The sequence below is a fragment of the Aythya fuligula genome, chromosome 3 (genome assembly GCF_009819795.1).
Source record: "Aythya fuligula isolate bAytFul2 chromosome 3, bAytFul2.pri, whole genome shotgun sequence".
Classification (NCBI taxonomy): domain Eukaryota; kingdom Metazoa; phylum Chordata; class Aves; order Anseriformes; family Anatidae; genus Aythya; species Aythya fuligula.
The window spans coordinates 32,437,194-32,463,614 of NC_045561.1; the positions used below are offsets into that span (position 1 = coordinate 32,437,194).

General features: G+C 50.2%; 1 protein-coding gene across 4 annotated transcripts; it reads right to left on the reverse strand.

Annotated features, from left to right (window-relative positions):
- Window positions 1-111: 111 nt before the first annotated feature.
- Window positions 112-26,309, reverse strand: XPO5 (exportin 5). 4 transcript variants are annotated; one of them, XM_032184692.1, is made up of 33 exons: window positions 26,185-26,309; window positions 25,488-25,609; window positions 24,782-24,854; window positions 24,083-24,220; window positions 23,594-23,776; window positions 22,639-22,680; window positions 21,764-21,790; window positions 21,383-21,568; window positions 21,069-21,145; window positions 20,525-20,624; window positions 19,376-19,459; window positions 18,826-18,951; window positions 18,616-18,706; window positions 17,196-17,324; window positions 16,817-16,932; window positions 15,719-15,874; window positions 15,259-15,300; window positions 14,569-14,658; window positions 13,028-13,227; window positions 12,344-12,443; window positions 11,283-11,464; window positions 6,599-6,699; window positions 5,756-5,852; window positions 5,205-5,341; window positions 4,987-5,084; window positions 4,424-4,470; window positions 3,971-4,065; window positions 3,112-3,174; window positions 2,697-2,779; window positions 2,445-2,552; window positions 2,140-2,277; window positions 1,863-2,027; window positions 112-1,726 (listed from the first exon to the last, which is right to left on the reverse strand). In XM_032184692.1, the coding sequence occupies exons 1-33, from the start codon at window positions 26,287-26,289 to the stop codon at window positions 1,586-1,588; spliced, it is 3,642 nt and encodes a 1,213-aa protein (XP_032040583.1). In that variant the 5' UTR covers window positions 26,290-26,309; the 3' UTR covers window positions 112-1,585. The 4 variants fall into 4 exon arrangements, with proteins under 4 accessions (XP_032040583.1, XP_032040582.1, XP_032040585.1 ...); XM_032184691.1 differs by having other exon boundaries at window positions 14,569-14,676; XM_032184694.1 differs by lacking the exon at window positions 22,639-22,680.
- Window positions 26,310-26,421: the final 112 nt, after the last annotated feature.

Sequence of the window (26,421 nt, forward strand, 5' to 3'; positions counted from 1 at the left end):
GAGTGGTGCATCCCTTCCCTGCTGAGGTACAGCGACTGTCAGCCCCTGTGCTGCTTTTTTGGCAGCTGGACTAAGGTGTGCTGAATAGAAATGAAGTCATGACACCGTGGGTATGAAACTGGAATAGCTTTACTGACATTCAGAGGTGTAACACAACCAGTTCAGAGACGGCTTCGGATTTAAACATTCCTACAAAAAAAGGTTCTAAAAACCATTTAAAAAAAAAAACAACCCTTGTGTCTAGCATGAAGTCACAGAATGTTAAAACAACACAATAAATACACCCAGCCTTTGCTAGAGCCAGGAGCCACGTTAGCTCAGAGGTTAAAAAAGTCTTGAGGCCAGGAAGAAAGTGGAGGGTGTTGGTGGAACAGCGGGGCAGGAGGGTGAGAGCAGCTTCCCAAGGCCTGCTCGGCCTTGCTGTGCTCCCACCCTTTCCGCCCCAAGCTCTTCTGCCTGGTGTGCCCAAGCAGCGACCCCAAACAGGCTCAGTGCCTGTTCCAGCTCCGTGGCCAAGCTGCCAGCTGGCTCCGGGCAGCCCCTCCCAGCTCCTGTGCCACGGGGAGTAGGGTGAGGGAGCCGCTTGTCAGGTAAGAGCCAGCTTTGTGGAGTTTGCTAGGAGCCCCACCTCGTCTGAACCCCACTTTCTGGCCTGGCTCCTCCCTGTAAACTGCAGTCTGCCCCCCGCTGCCGTTCTCTGAGAAGGAGCAGGCTGGGGAAAAACTCAGCCTCCTGCCCCAGCACCGGGGGGAGGAGATCCCTGTGGGGCTGCAGGTGCTTCGGCTATTGGTCCAGGTTTGTATACCCTGCACTGGCCATGACCAGGGTGTGGTAAAAAGAAAAAAGTAAGAAAAAAATAAAATCTGTCCTGCTCCCCCTGAGGGAGAGCCAAGAAAGGCTGGCAGAAGGTAAAAGTCTTCCCTTTGGCTCTGGGTAGAACACGCTGGATGATCAGATACACACACATACCTCCAGATATATGGGTGTGGTGGCACCTGCCTCCTGGAGAGGAGCTGCACCTTAGAAAGCCTGAGCTCGAGGAGATCCTAAAGCACCGCGAGGCTTCCTGGCACCCAGCCCTCAGCCCAAGGCTCTCAGCATCCTGGCTGGAAACGGGGTGATCAGAATACTTGTCCCGCTAGGGACACGTGTGGTAGGCGTGACGGGAGTGCCCGGTGCCTTCCCTGCAAAGCCTGGCCACGAGCACCCAGAGCGAGGTGAGGGCAGCCCCCTTGGCACGCGGCACTGCTCCTAAACCCCAAGAGATGGAGAAGTGGAGTGAGAGTGAGCCGAGGCTGCAGGATGACCAGGCTTCGCCCAGCAGAGTCTACGCCTTGTGGAGATGCGAGGGCTGAAGGTGCTCATCCAGCGGAGGGGAGGGGAAGGAAGAAGAGAAAGCCTAACAGAGTGGGTCAGACGCCACCGCAGGCCCCATCCCAGCGTCGGGAGGAGAACGGGACGGGGCCTGCGAGGGCTTTATTCAGACGGACGCTGATGGAGGCGATGACAAGGAGAATCTAATGTGCTTACTAGGAGAAGAGACAAAATAGAAGGGAGGAGAGGAGACAGCTGCAGCATCCCGGGCTCAGGGCTCAAAGAGCGTGTTAAGACCTTCTCCGTCCTCGTTTTCTAGCACGTCTGTCTCCAGCGATGGCTTCACCTTCTTGAAGAGAGACGGCAGGTTCCGGATATGCACGTCCTTGCGGAACTGCTCCCCGAGGGGCTTCTGCAGGGGACGGAGAGGATCAGTCATGACCACCCTTCGCAGGGTGGCCAGCACCCCCTTCGCCGCTGCGTTCAAACAAACCCCAGGGGCACAGGACAGAAGGAAACGGGCTCGTTTCCCCCAGGGCATCACCTACCCCAATGCAACCCGTGATGAGGCGCTTGAAATGATCCTTCCGGCGCTTGTCTGCCACCTTCTGCAGCGCTGGGTTCAGCAGCTTGGAATCGAACTGCTCCAAGGAGTCCTTCTGGATGTCGGGGATCTGCTCCATCACGGCCTTCAGCTCAGCGTAGCGAGGGCGCTGTGGGGGCATTGCAGAGATGGGGGCTGTTAGCTCCTCCGCCCCGACCCGAGTCCCAAGGGTTTGGGATTTGTCTTCCCCCCCAACGTCCCGAAAACGAGCAGCTTCTCACCAGGGCCTCGTAGATCTGGAAGGCCAGGTGGACGAGCGCGGCCATGCAGCCGTCGTGCTGCCCGTGCGTCTGCAGGCCCTTCAGCACGCCGGTGAAGAACCAGGACACGGCGTCGGGCAGCAGGTTCCCTGAAAGCACCTGGGGGGGAGGCACTGTCAGCACGCAAGGACCCCGGGGGCCGACTACCTTTCTGCAGCAGCGCAGCCGCCCCGAAGGAGAGGGCTCCCGGGGCGAAGCAGCCGTGCTTCTCGCTGCTTCCTCCCCTCATCCCGCCAGAAGCGCTCCCCTCTGCCTCCCGCGTGTACCTGCTTGAGCAGCGGCCAGCAGAGCTGGGTCGTGGTTCTTTGGCAGGACAAGGTGTCTTTCCAGGAGAGGGACGTATAGGCAGTGACCAGCAGAGCAGTGCAGACGTCCTGAAAAAGAGTTGGAGAAGGAAACTGCTCAGGAGCTGTTTCCCAGCTCTGTGATTCGAGCCAGAAGGGACACATAGGATCCTGGGACAGCTCCGGGAGATTTTACAGAGAAAGGGTGGTGGCGGTCAGGGCAGGGGCTCTTACCTCCTGCTGTGTCAGGCACTTCCCAAGCTCGGTGAGCTCTGCGCTGGCAGGGGGAGCCACCTCTGTGGCCATGGCTTCATCGTCTGCAGAGGAGAGAAAAGCAAGGCTGCAAACACGGCCTCCCGAGGACTCAGGAAGACAGAGCAAGGACTGAGCTCTCAGGAGCACTGCACGTCCCACTCTTTTCCTCAGCCCTCCCCTTGGTGCCACAAGGATCACACCCCACGGCACGTTCACGCCTTGGTGAGACTGGGGTTTTCTCTGGCCCCCAGGCACATGGGGCTGAAGGCTGTGCACCGAACGGACACCACTCGGGCACAACTGCCAGCAGCAGGCCGGTCTCATCTTTTAAGGAATGGGGAAAGTGTTTGCATGCACCAAAGGGGTGGGAAGGCAACGGCAGGCAGTTACTCACCATCTCCGTCCGCAGCAACAGCAGAGTTATGCTCAGCCCCTTTCTTAGACACACAGCAAACGGCTGCAAAAACAATCGGAGGTGAGAGGAGCAGAACAGGCAGGATGTTAGCTCACAGCATGCAGAGATGATCCTGCATGCTCTGATGGGGTCAGAGCTGCTTCAGGCTCCCCCCAGCTCTCTCCCTAGACCTTTCTCCTCACACAGCATCTGAAGAATCTGACGGCACAACATAAGAGGCAAAATGCTGCACTAACTGGAAGGCTGGAACACCTCCCACAGTGGAACCTGCTGCATGGTGGCTGCTTCATATTACTAAGAATGTGCAAAATCATTTCAAGCCTAAAACCTACAAAGAGCAGCATTTCAAGGCAATAGGGCTGACAAAGAAAGGAGATGTGAGGTTGAGGACCTGTAATCTCTACGTGGAGTTAATTTTCCCAGCCTATCTGCTCAAAGCCACACTGGCAGGAAGAAAACATTAGAGAAAGGGAACACAGAAGGGAGACTGCTTGTGGGAAGGGACGTGTCCCTTCTGTCTGCAACAGAACTGCTCTAGACTCAGCTTCCAAAGGAGGACAGGGCTCCTATGGGGACGGTGCCAGAAGCACGGAGCCCTAACTGCTAACAAAATGAAAACAAACAAACAAACCTTTTTTTCTGAAGGTTTTAAATCAATCTCTTACTAGGTTTTAGATGAGATGTTGACAGGGTTAACTGCCTCACACGTGGCTTTGTAGGATTACATTATTTGCTACTGGCCATGGAGGCTGGTTTTTACTGCAAGCTAGAAATCCCGTAGTCCTTCCCAGGGCAAACTTCCCCCACGCGCCGGCAGAGCTTGCTTGGTTTCACTTACTGATGAGATCCATGACTTCTCGGGTCAGCAGCCTGACCAGCTGCTCCTCAAGCATCTCCTGAGACTCTGGGTTGTCATCTGCAGCATCGTCCTCGCTGAGGAGAACAGGTTTTGGTGGGAAGGGAGCCAGAGCCCAACAGCACCCGCTCTGCCCAGGCAGTCACCCAAGGCAGGCACCGTGCTAGCTCTGGGTCCCTCTAAGCCCACCGCTCCCCCAGCACCATGGGGAGCACCGAAGTGCAGTTGTGGCAAGGTTCAGCAACCTCCTCGCCAGCACCACCTGGTAGCAAGTCTGAGAGCAAACCAGAGAGCTGCAGACTCGAGTCAGAGCCCCAGAAGCACCAGCGTTTTCCATCTCTCTACCAACAAGGCTGTTTCGTGAGCAGAGGGCCACGTAAAAGACCAGAGCTGCACCCGCTCCCCCTTCCCCAGTACTCATCACGGGGTGCTTACCAGAGCATGCTTCGCTGGTTGATCACTTGCCATTTCTGAGACAACCTCTGTTTAAGACCAAGACAAAAGAGAAGATTGAAAACCATCCTGGACACGCTGCAAAGAGGTGCAGGTGCCGCTCTCGCAAGCAGCAACAGCTGCCTAAGGAAGCAAAATCGGAGCCTTAAACACAGCTCTCAGTTGGAATGGGACAGGAACTGCTGCCAAATGCGCCAAAGAACCAGAAAAACACCGCTGGCTGCACTGGCTCGAGGAATCCAAGGGAGCTGTCAGAACAATTGTGGGGGGACAGGTAAAAGTCCCCCTCAAACACTCTCAGTGCTGAAGGTTGAGGATCTGACAACCACAGGTTTGAATTCACAGCAAGGGGTGCTGTGGGACAATCAGGGCTCAATGAACATCAAAACCCTCTCCCCCTGCCCCAACAGCATAAAAATTGTTTAGTATCAAGGCTCTGCCCTCGTCCCTGCTGGCTGTAGAGAGTCACAGAAGCTCTCACAAACTGCTGCCAGCTGCGAGGAGGAGCCTGGGCTGCGAAGGACCAGAACAAGCTGTTTCCTTACCATGTGCAGGTAGGTGAAGAGTGGTCCCAGCATGGGGCAGACAAGGGTTTCGTAGTATTCTGGAGGGCAGGAGAGTACCAAGGGCTTCACAAAAACACCTGCACAGCGCACTTAAGGAAGAGACACAACACTTAAAACGACGCTGGGAAGCCACCAGGCTTTCAGTTGACGTGCTTGAAGCCCCCCCTAGCTGGCCCGAGACAGTGAGGGAAGGATACGGAGCATGGGACGCAGCCTGTAATCAGGAATGTTGTTGAGATTGATGAAAGCTGAGCTGAGGAGCTGGGTGGCAAGACCCTCGACGGTGTAGAAATCCTGCTGCATGGAAGGGCCTGCATTCCCCAGGATGTGGAAACTGCAGGGAAAAAAAAAAATTAGAACTGTGCCAGATAACAGGTACCGTGCATCCGACCTGGAAAGGCTGCAAGAACTATTAAACTGAGATTACAGAGGTGCCATGTACTAAAAGAAATATTATAGATGAATTTTAGCATATCTGTCTTTTTTGGGGATAACTACAGAGAGAGGGTTCATAAATCAAGCATTTAAGCAGTAAAATGCACTTCCAAGTACTGATGTGTCAGTAGTAATTAAAAAGGGCAAAGAGACAAACTAGGCCCAGTGCTCCAGTCTGACTACCCTGTTGTGGAAGAGCTAAAAAGCGGATCCCCATTTTACAAAAAGCCCAAGCCTGGAAGTCAGCCCCAGCCCCAGCCCACTGCTCCAGCCCCGCCAGGCAGGGCTGTGGGGGGATATCTGGTGCCCTTACCAGTTGTCGTAGAGAGTACAAAAGAAACCCTGCATCCTTTCTAAGACTGTTTTGTAAACAGGAGAGTCATAAAGCTCCAGCAGAGGCTGAGGGAGACCTGTGGGGAAGAAGAAACTTCAGTTACATTAAGGAGAGCACAGCACACCCCTCGGAGCACGTTCCCAGCCAGGCCTGGAAGCACTCAGCAAGGTAACACGCAGCCCGTAGGAAGAGCTGAGCCTCTCTGCAGAGGTCAGGGAAGCTCAGAGTGGTGGTACCAAGGCAGAGGTTTCATGCTAGGGCTGGTAGAGCCCCCTCATTCCTCCAGAGCCGAACTTATGGAGCTATCAAACCCACCCAGAAGCGAAGCTGACCATCCTGCAGCTCAGCTAACAGCCCGTCCCTGCTGGCCTCTGTTCATCTCTGTCAGCACACATACTACTTACTGCTGGACTGCACCATTAATAAGCTTAGAGAAGAGATCAAGGCCCTGGGGCTCCATGTGCACAGGGCACGGACAGTTTATAGGTCACAGAAAGCAGATAAAGGAAGCATCTCCTCGGTTTACAGACAGAAAACGGAGATAAGAAAGACAAAGCAACTTCCCCAAAGTCTTTTGCTCAGGCAAAACCTGCAGTTTTTAATTTTTAATTTAATGCAGAAAAAACAGAAGTAGATCTGTCTGAGACAAGCGACTTCTTTAGCTTCTTCATTTCAGCAGGTTCAAAGAAGAGCTGAGCTGCAAATACTGCGAGGAAGCTGGCTCTCCAGCCCCTCTTTGCTCCCACGGCTGGTGGCGGTGGACCACTGCCACATACGGCTTTGAAGACCCTGCCCGCACGCTGCTCAAGAGCAGCTCCTTACCTAGGATGGCATTCTTCTCCACCTCCAGCATGTCTAGAGCCTTTGCAAATGTTTCCCCCAGCTTAGCCACCATCTCTGGCATGTAGAGATTGTTGTGAGTCCTGAAACAGAAGAGTGCTTGGTTTATATTCATGTGGCTCGCCCCCTCTTGCCCTGGACAGTGGGATCCTCTCCTTCAGCTTGTCAACAGCTCCTCTGAGGCAGACGATGAGGAAGGTGAGACCAAGCACGTGTGCATGGGATCCCCCTTCCCCACCTGCAAAAATATTGGGGGAAGCTCACCCGACAGAGACATGGAGTGATTCCACCTCATGTCCTGAATCTCCTGGCTGCCCCCTTCTACTTCTTTAAGTCCGCCCCACCCCTCGCAAGCACTGGCAGTGAGAACTCCCAGCAGTTCCCCCAGCTGATGCTGGCAACAGCTTGGGATCAGAGAGCGTCTTTTTAAAAAAAACGACAAGACACGGATTCTGTCATCTCGGAGGATCTTCGGCACCTGAGGCCCCTGCGGAGGGAGGGGCTGCTTCAGCTCCAAAATACACACACTGCCCCCCAGGGCTGGGTCACAGTCCCCGGAATGGCAGGCAGCACGGGAGGGACTGCGGGGAGAACGTCAGCCTGCTGCAGGTGTTGCTGGTGGCGGACACCCGCGCCCCCTGGACAAGGCGTCCAGCTGGGAACAGCTCCGCGGCAGCGGGAGGCCACGGGCAGCTCTCCGAGAGGGACACCAAGTCGGCCACGGGTGGCTGGCTCTTGCCATCCAGGCCAAAATGGGCCCCCTCCTCTTAGCCGGGGCCCTGAGGCTCAGAGCTGGACTCGGCAGGGGGTGTCTCTCTCACCTACCTCTCTCCTTTGAGACCTCAGACCTCCACTCTGGGTGTCGCCAGCTGCACACAGCACAAATCCTGCAGCCTCCTCCAAAACTGCAATGCCATTGTACCTGCTGCTAGAGGTGATCAAGGGCAACTCAGTATCTCTCCCTAGAGCAGCGTTTCCCAAAGCAGGGGGGTACACGGGAATGGCTGGGGGAAGGGAGCGCAGACAGACCTCAGGACGTTCTCCAGAGTCTCAGCTTTCACTCATGTCTTAATGATTTATTTTTGGATTTAGTTCATTTTTTTGGAAGGTGGCTGTTCACAATCCTGGCAACCCCGATGCAGCGATAGCTGCCTGCATTAGCTTTGAAGCAGCAACTCTCCCGTTTCTCTCTGCACGTGTTCAATACTTCCCCGCTCACTGCAGGTGAGGAAGGCAAGTATTTAAGTCTCAGAAGAGCTGCACAAATCACTCCTTTGCCACTCACGCTCTCACTCTGGGCTGGGTCTCAAAGCATGCAGCGCTCCGCAAAGGGGACAGAAGCTGGTTTTACTTTCTCAGGAGAGGCCATGGCTTAGCCCCGCTTCCAAAAGTTTGGCTAATGCTGTTCCAGTGACTCAGAACTGTGCGTTTCTGCTTGAGGCTACCCTGAAACCTCACTTAAAATCATCTCTTGTACGTCTCCCGTCTGCTCCAGGCCAACATTGGCTTTGCCCCATGCAGAAGGGCAGTGAGGCAAACCCAAGGTGTTGCGGGGTGAGCCCTGAAACCTCACTGCTCTAAGCCCAGCAGGATGGGTCAGACAGTCACATCCTGAAGCTGTGGTCACGGTCCTTAGCTGTTTCAGAGTCCCCAAGGCATTTTCTCAAGTTTGACAGCTGGAAGGGCAAATATTCACTCACAGGCCAATCTCCCTCGCTATTTCAGCCACGTCTCAGTGGTAACAGAGAGACAACATCTCAGTTGCTCCCCCTGGGAGTTAAAAAAGCATCCAGCAGCCCTTGTACATGACGAAGGTCTAGTCCCTAGGCATGGTCCAGCTGAGACTCTCACTGAGCAGCACTCCTGGGCATCCCACAAACAAGAAAGCATGGAAAAAAAAATTGAGAGATGTTTATACTTTAAGCAAAGGATATAATACTTGAGGAAGTATATTTTCAGAAAAGGGTCAGAGCTCTGCTGGAAAGAGTGTCTGATGCCTACAGGTGTGGGCTTGGAGGCCAGGAGATGAGTCCTTTAGGACAGTCCATGCCTGAAACATCTTGACCCAGACCTGGAGCTGCCTACACTGGAAATGCTACAGCATCCATGCCTACCCGGCAGCTCTTTCACCAGCATTAATGCCTGGACAAGGTCAGTATCTCATCAAGAGCAGTTCCAGAAAAGCCTTTCTCTGTGCAAAGTATTTTGCTGCGCCTGATCAGGCCGTTTGTATATATATATATATATAAAAAAAAAAAAAAGCCACAAGCAAATCTGAACACAATAAAGGTGCTGTGCCAATCAGCCCATGCAGCTAGCTGTTGGCTCCAGAAGTGCCCTCATCTAGAGGCAAGGTAACACTGGTGGCTGGAGATTGCTGTTTGGGGTTTAAACCCAGAAGAGAACCATTTTAGCAAGAAGCTAGGAAGCAGCTGGGTGAAAGGAGGTACTGCAGAGAGCAGGAGAGTCATCGTTCAAAAAGCTGCAAGCAGTGATTAGCAAAGCAACCTCGAAATCGTTTAGTAAATAGAGCTCCTGAAACAAACGCGGCCAGGCACAAAGAGATAGGCTGGCAGGGAACACACTGTGCTGCCTCTGCCGCACAGAACTCCCTGATTTTCCTTATCATTTGAGCTCCCTCTCATTCAGCTTGGCTCTCTGGTCACTCCCATAAGCTCCTCATCTCGGCAAGGACCCATCAGCTTCGCATCTTTCACCGTTTCCACCCAAAACCACAGCAGAAAAATGCCACACAGGACCCAGAGAGCAGCACGCCCAGCTGCTCGGCTGGCCAAGTGCCCTTTTCTGCACACTGCTGCCTGACGGGGAGTTCAGTTCAGCTGCTCAGGGGGATCGGTGCAGCTGCTGCTCGCAGATTTGCTCACACAGCAACCAGCACCACCTGCGAAGGACGTCCACATCTGCTTCGAGCAGAAGCACAAAGCAACGCCGGGCCTGGCTTGCCCCTGCAGGGCTGCCTGCTGGCACGCAGCTAAGAGAAGCATCCATCCCCAGCACAGCCAGGCTGCTGAAGGTGTCCTCACACGAGCGGCTTTTTCCTCCTCCTATCTCTGCTTGTCTGCGGACACGCCGCTACAGGTTCCCTGTTCTCTTGTGCAATCCGTGTTAGAGGGCCCGAGGAAGCAACACATGGAAAAGGTGCTCAAAGCCAGCAAAGAATGCACCAGAACTGCCACAGCACCACCTCCAGCTTCTCCACAAAGACGTAAGCATCAGCAGCATTTACACTTTAAAGAGGCCTCTGTGCCCAGCAGCTGCCAGGAAAGGAATTGAGTGGAGGATCTCTTCTCTCCATGCCTCAGATGTAGGTTCTTGTTGGAGCACCCAGCCTTCAGAAATGCCCGGATACCTCAGAGTGAAGTACAAGCCACTTGATGTACACTACCAAGTGCTCAGAAAAATCCTACAAAGCCTTTAGTTTGCAGTGGAAAAGCCTGAACACCACTGATGCGTTACAACAGAAAACAGCAAGGGAGCCTCCTCCTTTATGCTGATGGGGAAGTGCTAGACTAGAACACTGCTTATGCATTTTCCTGGAAGAGAAAAACAGCAGACACGGATTTTCTGCTTCTTTACAGGTACTGCAGTAGAATTTTGACTGAAAAGAGTGGCTGACAATAGTTTCCTAAGCTTGTTGCAAGAGGGATGCCTGATGTTTTTAAGAACGCACGAGTTCTGGCAGGAGCACAACTCTACTCTACCCAACCTGCCCCAAAAGTTCACCCCTCGGATATTTCCTTCACGATGAAAGGCAAAACCACCTCGAGCACAGCTCACCTGCACCACAGCCATAACCACAGGCCGAAGAACCACCCGATGGGCCACACGGAGCTCTGAGAGGAGAAGCAGTGCTAGAGCGGGCCAAGACAGCGCGTGCTTGTCCTGCCAGCCCAGCACGGAGCTTCTCACTGGAAGCAGCACAACCTGGAGCTCAGCAGTGACTACCAAACACACCTGACTGGACAGCATGAGTAGAAGGGCAAAACCCCACTGTCACCCTGAAATAAACTCCTCATCTGTAAGCGTAGGAACAGTGTTATGCAGGATTCCCCTTTTCTACCAGCTTTTTCTCCCTCCTCTGGCTGCCCTAGATGTCTACACCGCCAGGGATGTGCAGAGAGGCACAGCAGGGTAGCAAGAGCCTGAGAGTGTGCATCCGCTGGCTCCGACAGCAGGCAGCGCTTCAGGCAGCTGACAGTCACGTTCAGCAAAACCAGCTTAATTTAAGACTGAAGAGAACAAGGCAAACAGGAGGCGATGAGAGCTGGGACTGCCCCGGTGGTGACTGGAGAGGTGGCCTGGTGGGGGCTGAGGGCAGAGCAGAGATGTTAGTCGAGAAACGATTAACGGTGTGGCAGATTTATAGCAGTGGAGGTGGGGGAAGCAATCCCAGCCCAAGCTCCCATTGGCTTTGACGGACACTCGCAGGCCAGGCCAAGGGGTGTTCAGAAGGCTCCAGTTTCCCCAGTGCCATTCCCCACTGTGAACAGTCAGGAACAGCACTTGGGCACCTGCACCAGCCTGCGTTCCCACTGGCTTCGCTGGGGGAACATGCTCCGAGCATACCAGGAAGCTGAATTTATCACGGTTTAGCTTTCAGAGACTCTTAAGGCAACAGAAATGATTTTGAGGCAACTCGACCCACCTTATGAGAGCGAGCAAGTTGTCAAAAAGCTTCAGGACCTGCTCAGTGCAGGGGTTGCGGTAGATCGGAGTTCCACTGGGCATGAACCCAACCAGGAATCCTCCAGCTTTCGCCTCTTCCATTGCGGCAGGCCAGCGAGCTCGCTTCACAACTCCCAGGATGGTGTACACACAAAAGCTGATCTGCAGCAAGAGAGGGGAACAGGGTGTTTTCAGCCAAAGCACAGCCTGAATAAATAGGTATCCAGAGAAACCCGTCATCATCCCATCTCAAAAGGAAGGCTCTAGTGAGCCTAACGAGGAGCAAACTCTGGTGGGTTTGTTACCAAGAAAATACAGCAAAAAATTGTGCTACTTTCCATCATGTTCAGGGACCCTTAGCCATGGCAGGGCTCATTATTAGACAAAACATGAATGGATACAGTCCAATTTGTATTCAGGTAACCAGGCAGGTTCCCCTCTAAAATGCTCAGCACCACCAGTCCTTCAACTCCTTCACGCGCCGGGACGGATGTGGACATGGGCAATAGCACAGCGGTCAAACAGCATTAGCATCAAATCACAAGCACAGCTCCGTGGAGCATTTCAGCATCTTCTGCAGCCCTAGTGACAGCAGCTCCATTTGCAGCCTGTCCAGAAGTGAAGACATCTCACTAGCAACTTTAATAGTATGAATGTCCTCGGGTGAATTTTAGTTGTACTGCATGCTGCAGTCTCAGCACGACGCTTTCCATGTTGCCCGGCTCAAAAAGCACAACTCAGCACGCTGTATTTCCAGAAGTCATGTAAACCAACGGCTTCTCCAAAACCAAATTTTGCCACACAGAGAGTAAGGAACAGAGTGCTTTACTGTGCTGAATAATCTATATTGCATGGCCTGCATGCTCACTGGAGAGGCAAAAACTGCCTGTTACTCTGCCATCAGAAAAACCTACTCATCCACACACTAAAAAAAGAGATCATCGAGAGAGATCTTGTATGTAACCACAACAGAAAGGCAGGATGCAAGGAGGAGAGGCCTCTTTCTCTAGGGATTGTGCCTCTCCTGGTAATGATACTCACTCTAGAGCGGTTCAGGCCACTGGGATCTTCCAAGACTGGATCAGCAATTTTGTTATCTGCACCCACGTAGGAGATAAAGGCTTCAGGATCTGAGAGGACTCTAGCAGCAAAAGACAGCACAGGGGATTATTATTTGTACCAGGGTACTTTGAGCAGAGCTTTACACTGGCCAATAAACATCTTAAAAATACAGAACAGGCTAGAGAGGTTGGCTAGCACTCCACATTGTACTTGAGAGAATGAAAAAAAAAACAAACAGCTGAGTTCTGGATGTTCTCCAAGCATCTTCAGTCCTCTTGGGCCATAAGAACCCAAGATGTTTAAATCTCACATAGACAGCATTGCTGGGGAAAACTCTTATGCATGCCCAACTGTCCAGGGCTGCAGGAACAGCTCAGCTCCCTAGCTTCTGCTGGAGATGAGCAAAGATCTTTAATTTCTCATTTTCTGCAAATGCTTTAAGCATACAGGGAGGAGTTAAACAACTCTTCCCTAGCAAGGTTCAACAAACAGCACTTAGACTTGAGTCGCCAATTTCTGGAAGGCAGAGCTATGATGACAATAACTGCCCAGAGCCCCAGTGTCACCAGGCACCACCCCACCCCCTTTTTCGGTACACTCCCTGCTGGGCTTCCCACCACCTCTGCAACACGGCCAGCTCAAAGCTGGGAACAGCGCCCGTACCTCTGCATCTCTGCGGAGAGCCACAAGCCAGCAACGGGGGCCATGAGCTCCTCCAGGAAAGCCTTCTGCCGCTCGTAGTCCTTGAACTGGTTGCTGATGAGGACGAGGGCCTCCATCAGCGCACACTTCTCCATCTGGGTCAGGAGTAGCTCGTTGGAGAGCAGCTGCTTTACATGGTTGTACAACATCTCAAAGTTTGGCTGGAAAACACATCCAAGTGGAAGAGCGTCACCATTTGGTGTGGAAGAGAACCACTGGGGAGGACAGGGGTGGGAATTGGGGTGTACTGCACTATCCAAAACAGCTGGAGAAGCATGTTCTAAGTTTTTTTTCCACATATCCATCTCCTTTTCAGTCTCAAGTTCCTCTGAAAGTTCAGTCTAAAAAACCACCTCTTTTCTTCCCAGCTCCTCTGTCATCATTCAGCATCCAGTTTACTTTAGTCTCCAAAACGACTGAAGCATGCAGAGGCCACCTCTCTCTTCTAAGCAATCATTTCCCTTGCAGTAGGGTCACACCTCAAAATAGTTCTGGTCCTTTTACTTAGCCACAGAAAGTACCTTGCTCTTCTGGCTAAGTGACTCTTCCAATCTTTGCTCACAAACTAGGGTAACAATGATTCATATGGTCAACGCTATCTCCATGGAAATAGTTGAGTTTCTTCCCTACCTACTCCAGTGTAACCACGTCTTCCTGTAATTTTGTGTAAGTATCAGAAATCACTTGCTGCAGCAAAGTCGTCAATATATTTTGGGAGCAGCTCTAGGCCCTTGGCTCTTCCAGGGAGAGTATTTGGTTGGCCATTGGGAGATGTAGTTCAGGGGTCAGTACAGAGGGAAAGAGACAAACCCAGTAACTCATGGTAGCTGGTGCAGAATGCAGACTAGAACCCCTAAACTACCTTAATCAGCATCCTCAAGAACCCTGCTTAAACAAACTAGCAATTCCCTCTTGTGCTTCTTTAACTCTAGAGCCACCTAAGATAAACACCAATAAAGAAAGGAGCTCAAGAGGCATTCATGCTGTGTGCAGCCCACTTAATTCAGCAAAATCAAACAGAACATCAGCTTGTGGATTTCAAAAGTAAAGAATGTCTGTATTTTCCAGTCTCCTCAAGCTAATCCAGAAACAAATAGTCTCCTCTTGCTCCTTCATTCTTTTAAGTAACAGAAGAGAGCCTGGAGATTAGTCATTGATAACGTCTTCAGCTAAGGAATCAACTGAGACTACCACAAGTTGCGAAACAGAAAATCAGTAAACAATTCCCACAAAATGAATCTAGCGCTGCTTGTTTCCTCCTCCTCATCCCTTTTGGATTTAATTCATAGCTTTACGATTCAGCTTTTCAGTCATAAAAAATTTTTGGGGGGTGGCAAGGGGTGGTGGGGCAGGATGAAGGAAATAAAAACCACTTCATCATTTGAGCAGGAGGAACATTTCCTTGAAGAAAAACAGAGGCTGTAGCCAAGGAAACTGAAGATCCCATAAAATCCAGCTGAAATTGAGACAAGACTCTTGGTGACAGAGCTGCATTTACGTACCAGGACAAGCTGAGGGTAATCCCGACACATCTTTATGATTGAGGAGCATGCATGCCTTCGCACATTTTTCACTGCTCGAGTTCTAGGAGCCTGGACAGACATAACAAACTTCAATGCAACAAAACGAAAGTTCAGACAAATGCAGGGTATCAAGAGACAAATGCATTACATACACTTTTCTGCACTGTTGAGTACACATCAAAACACCCCCCAACATTACACGCCCCGATCAGCCATGCAACAACCAATTTCCTCTGGAAAGCGACCCAAGGAACCCACGCTTGGACAAGCTGTGCTCCCGGAGCGATGCTGTGGATCTTAATGACTACATCAAGACTCCAAGTGTAGCTGGCAGCTTTACAGCTGTTGCTCACAGCCACGGATACCAACCCCTGAAGACTACCCACAGCTAATGAATATATTTCACTCTCAGGAGGGCCAGCATAGGCTTGGGACCAAGTGCACTGGCCTCAGACGATGCCCGTGGCCTTCTACGTGTGTGAGCCAAAGCCTATTAGGCTCTGTCAATCAGGAGATCAGTTATGTTTAGACTCCTCAGCTCTTTCCAGGAGCAGGGCTATACTTGAAAAGCTTAATACAGCAGAGTCTTCAGACTCAGCATGCTCTTAAATAAATAAAACATAATTTGATCTAGCTGTTACAGAGTATTAGAGAATAATTCAGACGTACCTTGCTTTCTTCTACAACTTCAAAGGTAACTGAAGCAAACAGCTGTGAGAAAAGGGAGGAAAAATCCAAAAGCCCATGTCATTTGTTAATATCCAGCAGTCACAGGTGTTTTAAGCTCAAGGAACAGATCATAAGACTTTGGTGCAATTTCATTAACGTCAGTTAACACCTGACTAAGCTGAAAGATGAATCATAGGCACAGAGAGGCCTTGAAATGAAACATGGTGCTCATTGGCCAGAGAGTACACTCAAGGTTAAGATTTAAGGCTGGAAACTGCAAAATTTGTGTTATTTGACACTGTTTCTTCTTGAACAAGACTCGAAGTGTTTTCCCATCATTAACACGGAGGACAGTCTTTCCCTAATGGGAATGTTGAGAGAATGAACTACTGCAGCTTAGTACAAGGGCCCTGCTCCACAAAAAGCCTACCTGATTTTTGCATGGCCTGCAAGCACCTACCTTGGAAAGTACTTGTGGTAGGTATTCTGGTCGGTAAGTGACAAACGGGAAGAGAGCAGAGACATTGGTGAGCACACAGGACAGGATGAGAGGATCCTTGGTTTCAAAATTAAGGACAAGCTGCAGGAGATCTATGCCATCGTTCACCGGGATTTCCTACAGGAACAGGGAAGGGAAAGGAGGAGGAAAGAAAAAAAGGAGGCAACGCTCAGTACTTCAGCCTGCAGCACACAGCCTACAACTCTTAGAGCTAGACTGACTTGCTGCTGCTAAGATATCAGGCTTCTCTGCTTAAGACTGCTTATCTCAAAGCAGAAAGAAAAGCAGTAGAGACCTCAGCTTACCTGCGTGCTGTGTGCACTTGCTGAGGGAGGAGGAGAGCAGCATTGCCATTGCAGCCAGGGCAGTCTTACATGTCAATCTGAAATCCCCACTATTGCTTGTGCCTCTGAGAAAGGCAAGTTTCCTCTCTCTGTTTGGATCCCAATTTTCCTTTTCACTGTCCAACAGACTGCATGCTTAACCAACTACATCAACCCACGTCATTATTTTACTGTGATTAGAATTAGTGTGAGCAGCCTAACGGGACAAAAATCCAGCCAGTCTACATGAGGCTGAGATGAAAAAATGCTCTCCTGATTTGCCTACTGTTGAACAAACAGCAGAGAAATATTTTATCAGATCTTCTGATCTCCCTCACCCTGAGCATGGGTCTTTCTCACTCAGATAAAAGCACAGAAAATGAGAAGAAAAAACATGTCAAATCATGAGGATGAGTAAAAAAAATAAACGTAGGAAATTTCTGCTTAAGCAGGGCTCTAGCAAGGCACTGTCAAACCACGTCATCTGAGCACTCTCCTGTGACCTCTCCTACCATCCAGAACCAAAAAATGTCTGATAGAATAAGCCAATGTGAGACTGGTTCCACCTAAAGAAGGGTCAGTACTCATGAGAAACACTCACCAAACAATTATTTTTTTTTCTTTGCATGGGGATGAATGGTAACTACAAGTTTTCAAGGACAACAAAGCTGGAAAAAACACACAGATCAACCCAAAAGAAGCCAGGAGAACAGGTAAGAGCATCTGGTACACATACGTCTTTGTCCAGGGTTCGAAACATCTGGCTGATGACGCTCTCTGAGAAGAAGGTCATGGCATCCCACTGCACAAACGATGGGGAGAAGATGGAGCAGAGACCTTCACCCGTCTTAGCTGAAAGGAAGAGAACATTGGAGCTCTCACCGCGCTCCTCCCCTCACACGCAGCACCAGGCTGATAAGCTCCCATGCCACAACATCTCAGCACTCCCAAGTACTTTTGTCACAAACAACTCACAGAAAGGAAAAGAAAAGGAGGGGCCGTATGCCCAGACTCAGCACTGCAGGCAAGACTGCCCTCAGCGTGACTTCGTAGAGCACCAAGTCCATCTTGACTTGAATTACAAACCAAATCATTTTTTTTTTCAGATAACTTACAGTTCATGGGTCCGGTATCAACAGGAGCTGTGAGCTGGTACTTCAGCCATTCACCAGCCATTTGGAAGCCAGTTCGAGGGTCCAGACGACAAGCCATCCTCATCACCTCCCCTTGCTGGGCTCGGAAAGCTGCAGCAAAAAAGAATCAGACACCATGCAATGAGCTGATGCTACAAACGCTGCTCCCTCAGCAAAGCTCACCTGCATCTTTGCAGACCTGGGAATGTTTTGGACTGTTGTTCCAGCAACAGCTGTGTATTAATCTCAGTGAGTCAACTAGCTATAACAGGATGCACATTTTTTTTTCGAAGAGATACAAATGGACTAAAAATGATGGGTTAAGTAAAAACAATTAAAATGCAATATGAATTATTAAAATTACTCTAAACTGAGATTTAATAAAATTGAGCATCTGTTTTTCATTTTAAAAAAATCTTTAAACTATACATGTTTGCTGTTACAAAGCACCTTGAGATACTGAGATACAAAACTCAGCATTAGGTAACTATCACTTCCCACAGCTGAACACTTTTTACAGTTTATTCAACTTTACCCAGTTAAGTGACAGGCCGAGAAGCTAATGCTAGAAAAAAAAAAAAAAAAAGAACCAAAAAAAAACACTACACCAAACCAGCAAGCCTTGTTTTCATTTCCAGAAATATGAACAAAAGCAAAGTCTAAACAAGAACTTAATCTGTTCCAAAATATTCCAGGATATGACCACAGAAAAGAGACAGCTCTACTGATTACAGATGCGACATCCATCATTTAAAATAAATCTTCAAAAATCTTCAAAAGTAAAAGTAAAAAGCAAGTAGTTATTAAGAATACCCTCTCAGCCACCGAGTACCAAACTACACCAGCTAGTGAGAGCCAACCTCATTTGTAGAAAGTAAAATACAGAAAGAAAGTAAATATAAAATTATTAAAATCCAGGTTTCCCTGCTTGCTGATATAAGATCATGATTAAGATCAGCTGTTTTAATTGCTCAATCACACAGTTGGTACTGAACCAAAAGCTTCCTAGCAGGGCCAATACAGACTCTCTGGAATGACATATGAAGTCTTCCATAAGCTGTTTTCCTCTCCTAGCCTGAGCAGGATTCCAGGCCATTTCATTTCCTCATCTAGGTGATCAAGAGGGCTATTTTCTTTGACACTAGGTAGCAAATGCTACTTGACCACTCACCTGGCCAGCATGCAAAATAATTGTAAAGTATGATAGCAAAAAAGTAAAATGAAATGCCCGAGCTGTCACAGGAAAACCACAAACTCATTCAGCTCCAGGATTCAGGCTGAAAGAGTCAGGACGTGACTGGAAGCTGCCAAATCAACACGGCAGTCTCCAAGCTCGGCCAGCAGCTGAACGTAAGAGGAAAGGCACACACAACAGCATCCATGTGGGGTGAGGGCGACTTACAGTTGAAGAAGGCATTGAAGTCCTCATCGCTGTCAAAATCGAAGCGGGAGTATTCACAACTGGGGCTGTCTGCTTTAGAGGGAAAGCCCACCTAGAGGCAGAGTGGACAACATGAGGAAGGAAGAGAAGTCGCCCGTCAGAGCTAACACCAGCTTCAAGGAGGTGAGACTGAAGGAGCAGACAGTAAAATGCAATATCATTTCCACGTACCTTCACGAGGTTGGTCATAGATGCACGAAGGTACTTGGGGATCATCGCCAGCAACAAGGGGTCGCGAGACAGAACCTCGTGCCGAAAAAGGGCTCCCCACGTGATCTGAGTGGAAGATCGCAGAAACTGGGGGGGAAGAGGGGGAAAACGAGAACAGAGAAGGATTTCAGTACTGGAATCTCCACTGCTAAGCCTCCAGCGTTGCAATTAGAAGGTAAGAGCAGATTATACTGACTATTCAGCTGAGGCCAAGGCACCCTGCAGGCTCAACCTAAACTTCCAGAAAGTCAAAAAACTCTATAATAAGAACTAGGGCTGGTTGCAAATTCTGCATTAGATTCTGTACTCAACACTTTTGTGTGTCAGGTACCATTCCTAATGGGGTGGTAATGAAGGAGAATCCACTCTGTATTCCAGGTCTTCAGCTGAACTGAGAGACTGGAAAGCCATATTCGGCAGATGAAGTTCTGCAGTCTTCTATAGGGTAGTTTAATTGTGCATTCACACATTCTTACACAGACCTACACAAGACTTTCAGCCCCCTACATACCTGGCTGGGGTGGGTTGTGAAGGCTAAAAATGAGTCAAGGTATTTTCCAAAGTTGGCGGGTGTTTCCACGTCAGAATCTGAGCCCTGCGAGGAAGACAAAGAATTTCAGACAAAATACTGAACATGTGTCATGCTGGGTTCACAAGTGCCATGTCTTTGGGTAAAGCAGAACTTACATCCAAGGCCACGGGCTGTGAAGGAGCAGAGACAAAACCACGGAAAACCAGTGAGTTTTTCTGAAACCAGCAGTCTAAGGAGCAGCAAGTTCTGCTGACCAGCCTGGGGGTGCTGGACTCAAATCCCAACCTCATTACTTCGTTATGGACTAACAACTCCCAGTGCCTAACACCAAGTGAAGTCCCTGTCACTGGAAGTAATAACTCACCCTTTGTTTGCTGCCTATTCTTGTAAGGGATAAATTATCAAAGATTTTTTTTGTTCTTTCCCTACCTGTGAGAATTTACTCTGCTCTATCACTTTACACAGGCTGGCTGCCTCAGTCTCCTCACGAACAGTGTCTCTCAGCAAGCCTGCCTTCCTTGCTGTAGAAGCACTGTGCTGAATGAAGGGAGTGGGAATTCAGCAGTCAGCACCGCATCCAAAGCATGTGTGCACTTTCATCTCAATGTCGACAAAAACAGTGTTAAAAAGATCAACAGCAGGAACAGAAAACAGTTTCTTGTTTCTTGAGAGAATGTTGGCAGAAGAACAAAGAGGTATACTCTTCGAGAACATCTCTGATGCTATGTATGTATGTTACAAACATCTATCTTTTAAATATTTTTAGCGGTGAAATTTAAAAAGCTTCCCACATTAGTAATTGCCTCAAGCAGGTTTCCTGTAGTAATAGGCAGCAAGAAACTGAAACAATTTTCAGTAGACTACAGAGGTTATTGGAGATGACTCTCGATGACAGCAGAGGCCTGAAATCAGGCAGGGTCTCTTCATTCTATGTTCCTATGACTTGGCAGGATACAGTTATCCTACCTGCAAGCAGAGTGGTTTCTGCCTTTTCCAAATGTGTGGAGAACCTTAGGGCTGCCAACCGTGCAGACAGAACCCTGTTCTCACGTCAGATCAGGGTTATCTCACCCCCAACCCCAGAAGCTAGCCTTGCCAAGACTGCTGCTGGTATTAGTAGAGACTTACTAGCAATGCACACAGCTGGCTGCCCAACGCACACAAAACTTGGCAAAGTCTCTTCAAGAAAACATAGTGTTTCTCCACCAGACCTTCTCCATCTGCTGTCCTGGGTGTGAAGGGAATGGAAAACAAAAATAAAAACAGTTACTCATGCTGTAACTATCTTGTAGACAAAGAGAACACTAGAGCAATTAGGTTCTTTCACAGTGACATTTTCTTTCCTTCTATCAAAAACCAATACTTTACTGGCATTTAAAACCTCTAAAATAGTTTATTTCAGAGTCCCCCCTCATCAGTTTTAGTTTAAAAGAGAAAGCTGGGGAAGCTGATATTTATCACACTTTGTCCTTTAAATATGGAATCTGAAAAAAAAAATAAAAATGCAGTTTTTCAGGTTTAGGAAAAAAAAAGGTTGTGTTTTTTTCTCTCCTAACCAGCTTTCTGCAGCTGAGCAGCACTGTTTGTTTTTTTTTTTTTTTTGATAGATTACTTACAGAAAGCCATTGCTATGCAGCTTTATGTGAAACGACAGCAGCAAGGTGGTACTCACTGGGCAGCGGAGAGAATGTAGTGCATGGCAACATCTCCAAACAACACCATCAGAGGTTTCCGATCCTCCAGCTTCCCCTATGTAGAAGAAAAGCCAAATGCCTCGATTAGACACTACTACTTATTCCCACCTGCAAGTGGGAATGTGTTGTGCTGGCACGACATTCACTATAAATGTCACTAACACAAAGCAGTCACATTTGAATGTTGTTGCCTTAAATAAAAGAGTAAAGATATCATTGTTCGGTCTGAAGAATTACATAGGAGAATAGAAGGAAAACAAAGAGGACTCAGGGTGGCTGAGGAAGAACTTACTTTCCTGCTGACGGCAATCAGGAGACACTCTGCTGCTCCTATTTGGAGCTCAGGCTCATTTAGGAGCAGACACAACATCTCCAAGAGCTTGCAGTTGTCCGCCGTGATGTGGCTCAGGGCCACCCAGTCGATGTAGCCAGCCAGCGTGTTGAGTGCTGCTATCCCCACGCGGCAGTTTGCCTGGGCCTGCGAACAGAGGAGGCAAGAAGTCAGAACTGAAGAGAAGCACAGGTTCCCACTTCTCTCTTCTCGGTGATTAGGATAATGAGTGAACAAACCCATCTGCAGGTAACAGGCTCTAAAGTCTGGGAGAGGCTCATTTCTAGGCAACCTTGGTTTTACAAATGGCTGCTGCACTGATGCCTCCATAGCTCCACTCACCTTTGGTTCCTGAGCCAGATCGGTCTTCTGAAAAAGAAAAGAAAGAATGGTGAGTGAGCAGCGACAGCACGAGCTTACTCCCAGCCGCTGCTGGACAGGCTCATTCTTGAGAACGCAGCCAGAAGAAGCTCCACGGAACAGCTCCCTAGTGAAAGAGGCTGCAGCCGTCTCCTGCTCAAGCCACTGCTACAGCCATCAGAACCACCGCTGCCTGCAGAGTGAGACAGCAGGACTTTCGGCTGCAGGTTAAGCCACAGTTTCCTTCTCATCCAAAAGATGACGCTCCAGTCAGCAGGCAGACAGCGGACAAGAAGGAAAGGCATCTCAGTGCTTCCTGGAAGCTCCCAGGAAAGAAGCTTTTGACCTTTTTAGAGTGTCTTACACCCAAGAGTCAGTCTCTGAAAGATGCTGGTGGCTTTCATCTACCGAGATTCACATGTGAAAATGTTAAGTAATTTCTCTGTGGTTAGAATGGCAGCTGGAGAGAGTGCTGGGGCGAGAGCTCACAGCCTGACTCACAGTTGCAAACACTTCACAAGGCACCGCTTGCACCATCTTTTTCCCTGACACACAGTTTGAGGCTCTCAGAGAGGGCAAGTGTTATTTGGTTTGCAGATGCAAAGACACCAGAAGCATTTCTTTCCACTGCAAGGTTTTGGTTTGGAAACTGTCTGCTGATGTATTCAGTGCAGTTACTTTCAGTCAATCTGTTTGGGTCCCAAATGTTTAACAACTGAGCACAACTACATACTTAAAAGCACTGGGGAACTGTCCATCAACAGCTCCTGGGGAACTGTCCATCATCTCCCCCAGTCTTGGTGTGCACCCAACCCTCAGCATTTCCCTGCGCACAAACATCCCAAAGATCTGCTAACCTGTGGAGTGGTGAGGGCTTCTTGTTCCTGGGGTGCTCCAACCTTGCCAATCAGAAAGATGCCACCGTTAGCAGAAGCAGCCACACTTCAGAACCTCAAGCACTGCAATTCAAACCTTACCTGGAAATGCATTTCAACCAGACTACAAAACGCACCAGGGCTTCCCACCCACCACCATGACCTACGCAGAGAACTGTCTGCTCTGCAGGAGAGGTTGTTCAGTGGATCGGTTTATTAGGAAAAGGAACAGAAGTCAGGTAAGGCGTGTTTTTTTCATTTCATCCCAGTTTTGCTTTTAGTGTAACTCTGGGTTTCAATTCACAGGGAAAAAAAAGGACAAGAGATACACCTGAGCAACTTATTTCTACATTGGTTTCTGAATTCTGCTTCACTCTCTCAAATCCACTTCCTTCTGACAAGCACAGACGGGGGCAGACATTTGCCTACACTATTCCATCTTGACCAAGCTGCACACCTCTGACAGTAGGCAAGAACTCAGGAAAAAAAAATCTCTTTTTGCAAAAAGGAAGAGCATTCCTCACCACACCTTGGCAGAGAAGGGCCTCTTGCCCTGAGCTCTAGGAGAAAAGGACCAGAGAGGCCCAGATGCAATGTGTGCGTCAACACAAACACGACTGCAGCAAACAACAGCAGAGCTGAGCCTGGGGCGACGTCACTTGACCACTGCCTGTTACAATGCCTACCCCAATCTGGTGTCAGCCAGCTGAGCATTCCAGCAGCGCTCACGAGGCACGCGTCCACTCGAGCCATTTACACTCCAAATCCAAACTCTCAGTGCTAAACCTGTCAGCCCTGTCACAGCAGATCCCTGCCCCACACCTCCAGCAACGGGGTTCAGACCGTTTCTGCCCCTGCTTCCCAAGCCGTGCGAGTTGCATGCCAGTTCCTAAACGCCTCCGAGCGGCGAGTCAACCTGACGGAAGGAGCCGCTTACCATGCGCCTGTACTTGTTGACGTTCTGCTGCAGGGCAGTGAGCAGGAAGCTGAAGATCTTCTCCATGTTCTGGGTGAGGGTTTGCTGGATATCTCGGCGCCGCTGGGTGGGCAGCGTTTGGAAAGTCACCACGTCCTCTGCCAGACGTAGGAGGATGAACATCACCAGCTCTGTCTGAGTTTCCTAACGTCCCAAAATGAAACAGACTCCATGAGCACGGCTGAAATGTTAAAATCCCTACAGATAAGCTCAGAGATGCAGAAAGTAATCATACATGAAGACACGAGACACATTTTGGGAAAAGAAAACAGAAGAAGGGCTCCCTCTCTGCTAAAACCATCTCCTAGAATAACTGACTCTTGCGGGTACTTTTTGAGTGTGTCATCAACCTGTCTCACCTGACCGTGAGTTAGACTTTCCTCAGAATCGTGGAAGACTGAAACCCACCCTACCAGCTAGTGGAAGGGAACAGACAGGTGTGGTTCATACCCCTTGCTTGGAGAGGGTATCCAGCTCCTTCAGCATGTCAGGCCAGTGCTGAGGCCACTCACGCTTGATCATCTCCACCACGATGCGAGACAAAACGTCCTTAATGTGACTCTCCTCCTCTAGAATACTTTGAGTTCCCTGCGAGAGGAGAGAGGTGCAGTTACACAAGCAAGGAAACACCAGACAATTGTAATTCTGTCACAGAACTGCACAGTGATTGCAAATATTCTAAAAAAAATAATAAAAAGAACACCACCAAACCTGAGAACATCAATATAGGGAAACTCCACATCTCAGCTACCCTGAGAAGCACTTCTACCCTCCCAAGCATCCACAGCTGGTGAACTCTAGGAACCCAAACTATTTTCCTCAAAGGGAACTCACCCAGCCATGACAACAACCACAACTGTAAAGTAAACACGACTAAGATAACGGCTTTAGTGTTCTTGCAAAGATAAAACTTTTCTATTTACTGAAGGTCCTTCTACGAAAGCAAAAGTAACTCATAGAAGCCTCACAGCCTCCTGCCACGTGAGATGACAACACTACAACAACCAGGGATGCACAGCAAGAGAGGAACGAAATCCAGACTCGAGTTCAGGTCCTCTGTGCTAATTAACTGGAGTCCTTCCACCTTTTTGCTCCCGCTTTCTATCTCCAAGTGAAAGAACCACACTTCAGAGACCGGAAGGTACTTACGTTGGATATGAGGCCCATGACATTGTTCTTTAGATAAACCTTTTCCAGGCGAGGCATATTGTTCCAGCGGAACCTGTTCACAAGAGTTAGAAAGAAAAGAGAAAAGAAAGGACACCAAGTCAAAACATTTATGAAGATCTCTGACTCGACTCTCACTGGACCACCAGTTCTTTACCTAAACTAGGTAGAACGAGACACTGGAGCCCAACGTCCCTGCCACTGCCCAATCGCTTAACGAAAAGGCTGAGTTAAAACTGCAGCTGGCAAACGGGCGTGCACTGCTGAGGTCAACAGACACGAGAAGCAGCAGCAAAAGCACAAAGCATCAGGTCTGTAGAGGCGACAGAGAGGAATCTCAGAACTGAACTAATACAAAGCCTCTTTGTTAGCGTGTGAGTAATGACAGAGAGCACTGCAAAGGACCTACTGGTAACCCTGCGTGCTTGTTTACGTCTTGCAGTGTCAACGTGGCTCAGAGCGTGGTGAATTAACCCTCCCAACCTGCCCGAAAGCCTGTTTCTCCTTAGAGGAGAAAGAAGAAGGACAAGGAATGGCAAGAGTGCCAGCAGCCATCCCCTGCTGCAGGACAGGCTCTGTGTGTGCTGAAACCTCTCCCTGGAGCTAGGAGGAACCGAAGGGGAGTAGAGCAAGGACCGGTGGCTGGCTGGAAGCGGGCTGGCCCCCAGCGCTGGCGGAGCACCCTTACTTGACCACATGCTCCAGGATCTGCAAGCCAAAGTGCCGGACGATGGCCGTCTGCGTCTTCTCAGCCAGCTTCAGCCCGCAGGGCACGCAGATGGGACACTTCTCCTTGAACTCCTCGCAGAACTGCTCGGGGACAGGGACAAGACACGCGGCGGGTGCTCAGCGGGGCCGCTCACCTCACCATGGAGCCGATCAGCCTCCGGTGGGAACCCTGCTGACTCCCTCAGCACCTCAGAGCCTCCCCATAGCCCCTCAGAGCCCCCCCCCAGCCCCTCAGAGCCTCCCCCTCAGCACCTCGCAGCCTCCCCTCAGCCCCTCAGAACCTCCCCATAGCACCTCAGAGCCTTCCATAGTCCCCCCTCAGCACCTCAGAGCCGCCCATAGCCCCTCAGAGCCCCCCTCGGCCCCTCAGAGCCCCCCCCAGCGCCCTCCCAGTCCCTCAGAGCCCCCTTCCAGCACCTCAGAGCCCCTCATAGCCCCCCTCAGATTCCCCCCTCAGCACCTTAGAGCCCCCCTCAGCACCTCAGAGCCCTCCATAGCACCCCATAGCCCCTCAGAGCCCCCCTCATTGCCTCAGAGCCCCCCTCAGCCCCTCAGCGCCCCCCTCATCGCCTCAGCGCCCCCCCCCCCGCCTCCCTAGCGGCCCGCTGCGGGGCCCCGCGTGGCCGGGGGGAGGACGGGGACAGGGCCCCGCGTACCTTGAGCGCCTCCAGGCGGTACCGCTGCGTGGAGGCCGGGTCCATGATCACGGTGACGGCCTTGACCAGCTGCTCGCACAGCCCGCTCACCTGCTCGGCCGACATGATGATGGCGGCGCCGGCCCCTCGCCACCGGCCGCCGGCGTGCGGGGGGGGGGGGGGGGAGGCGCCCTGCGCATGCGCGGCGAGGAAGGTGTGCGTGAGGGAGTGCTGTTGGGACTACAAGTCCCGGCGTGC

Excerpts from the sequence above, each read along its gene's own strand:
- XPO5 (XM_032184691.1), bottom strand. The coding sequence starts at position 26,289 with ATGTCGGCCGAGCAGGTGAGCGGGCTGTGCGAGCAGCTGGTCAAGGCC. Across the intron at positions 4,066-4,423 it reads AACCAGCGAAGCATGCTCTG|CGAGGACGATGCTGCAGATG; the intron begins GTAAGCACCCCG and ends TGTTCTCCTCAG. Across the intron at positions 1,727-1,862 it reads TCATCACGGGTTGCATTGGG|AAGCCCCTCGGGGAGCAGTT; the intron begins GTAGGTGATGCC and ends CGTCCCCTGCAG.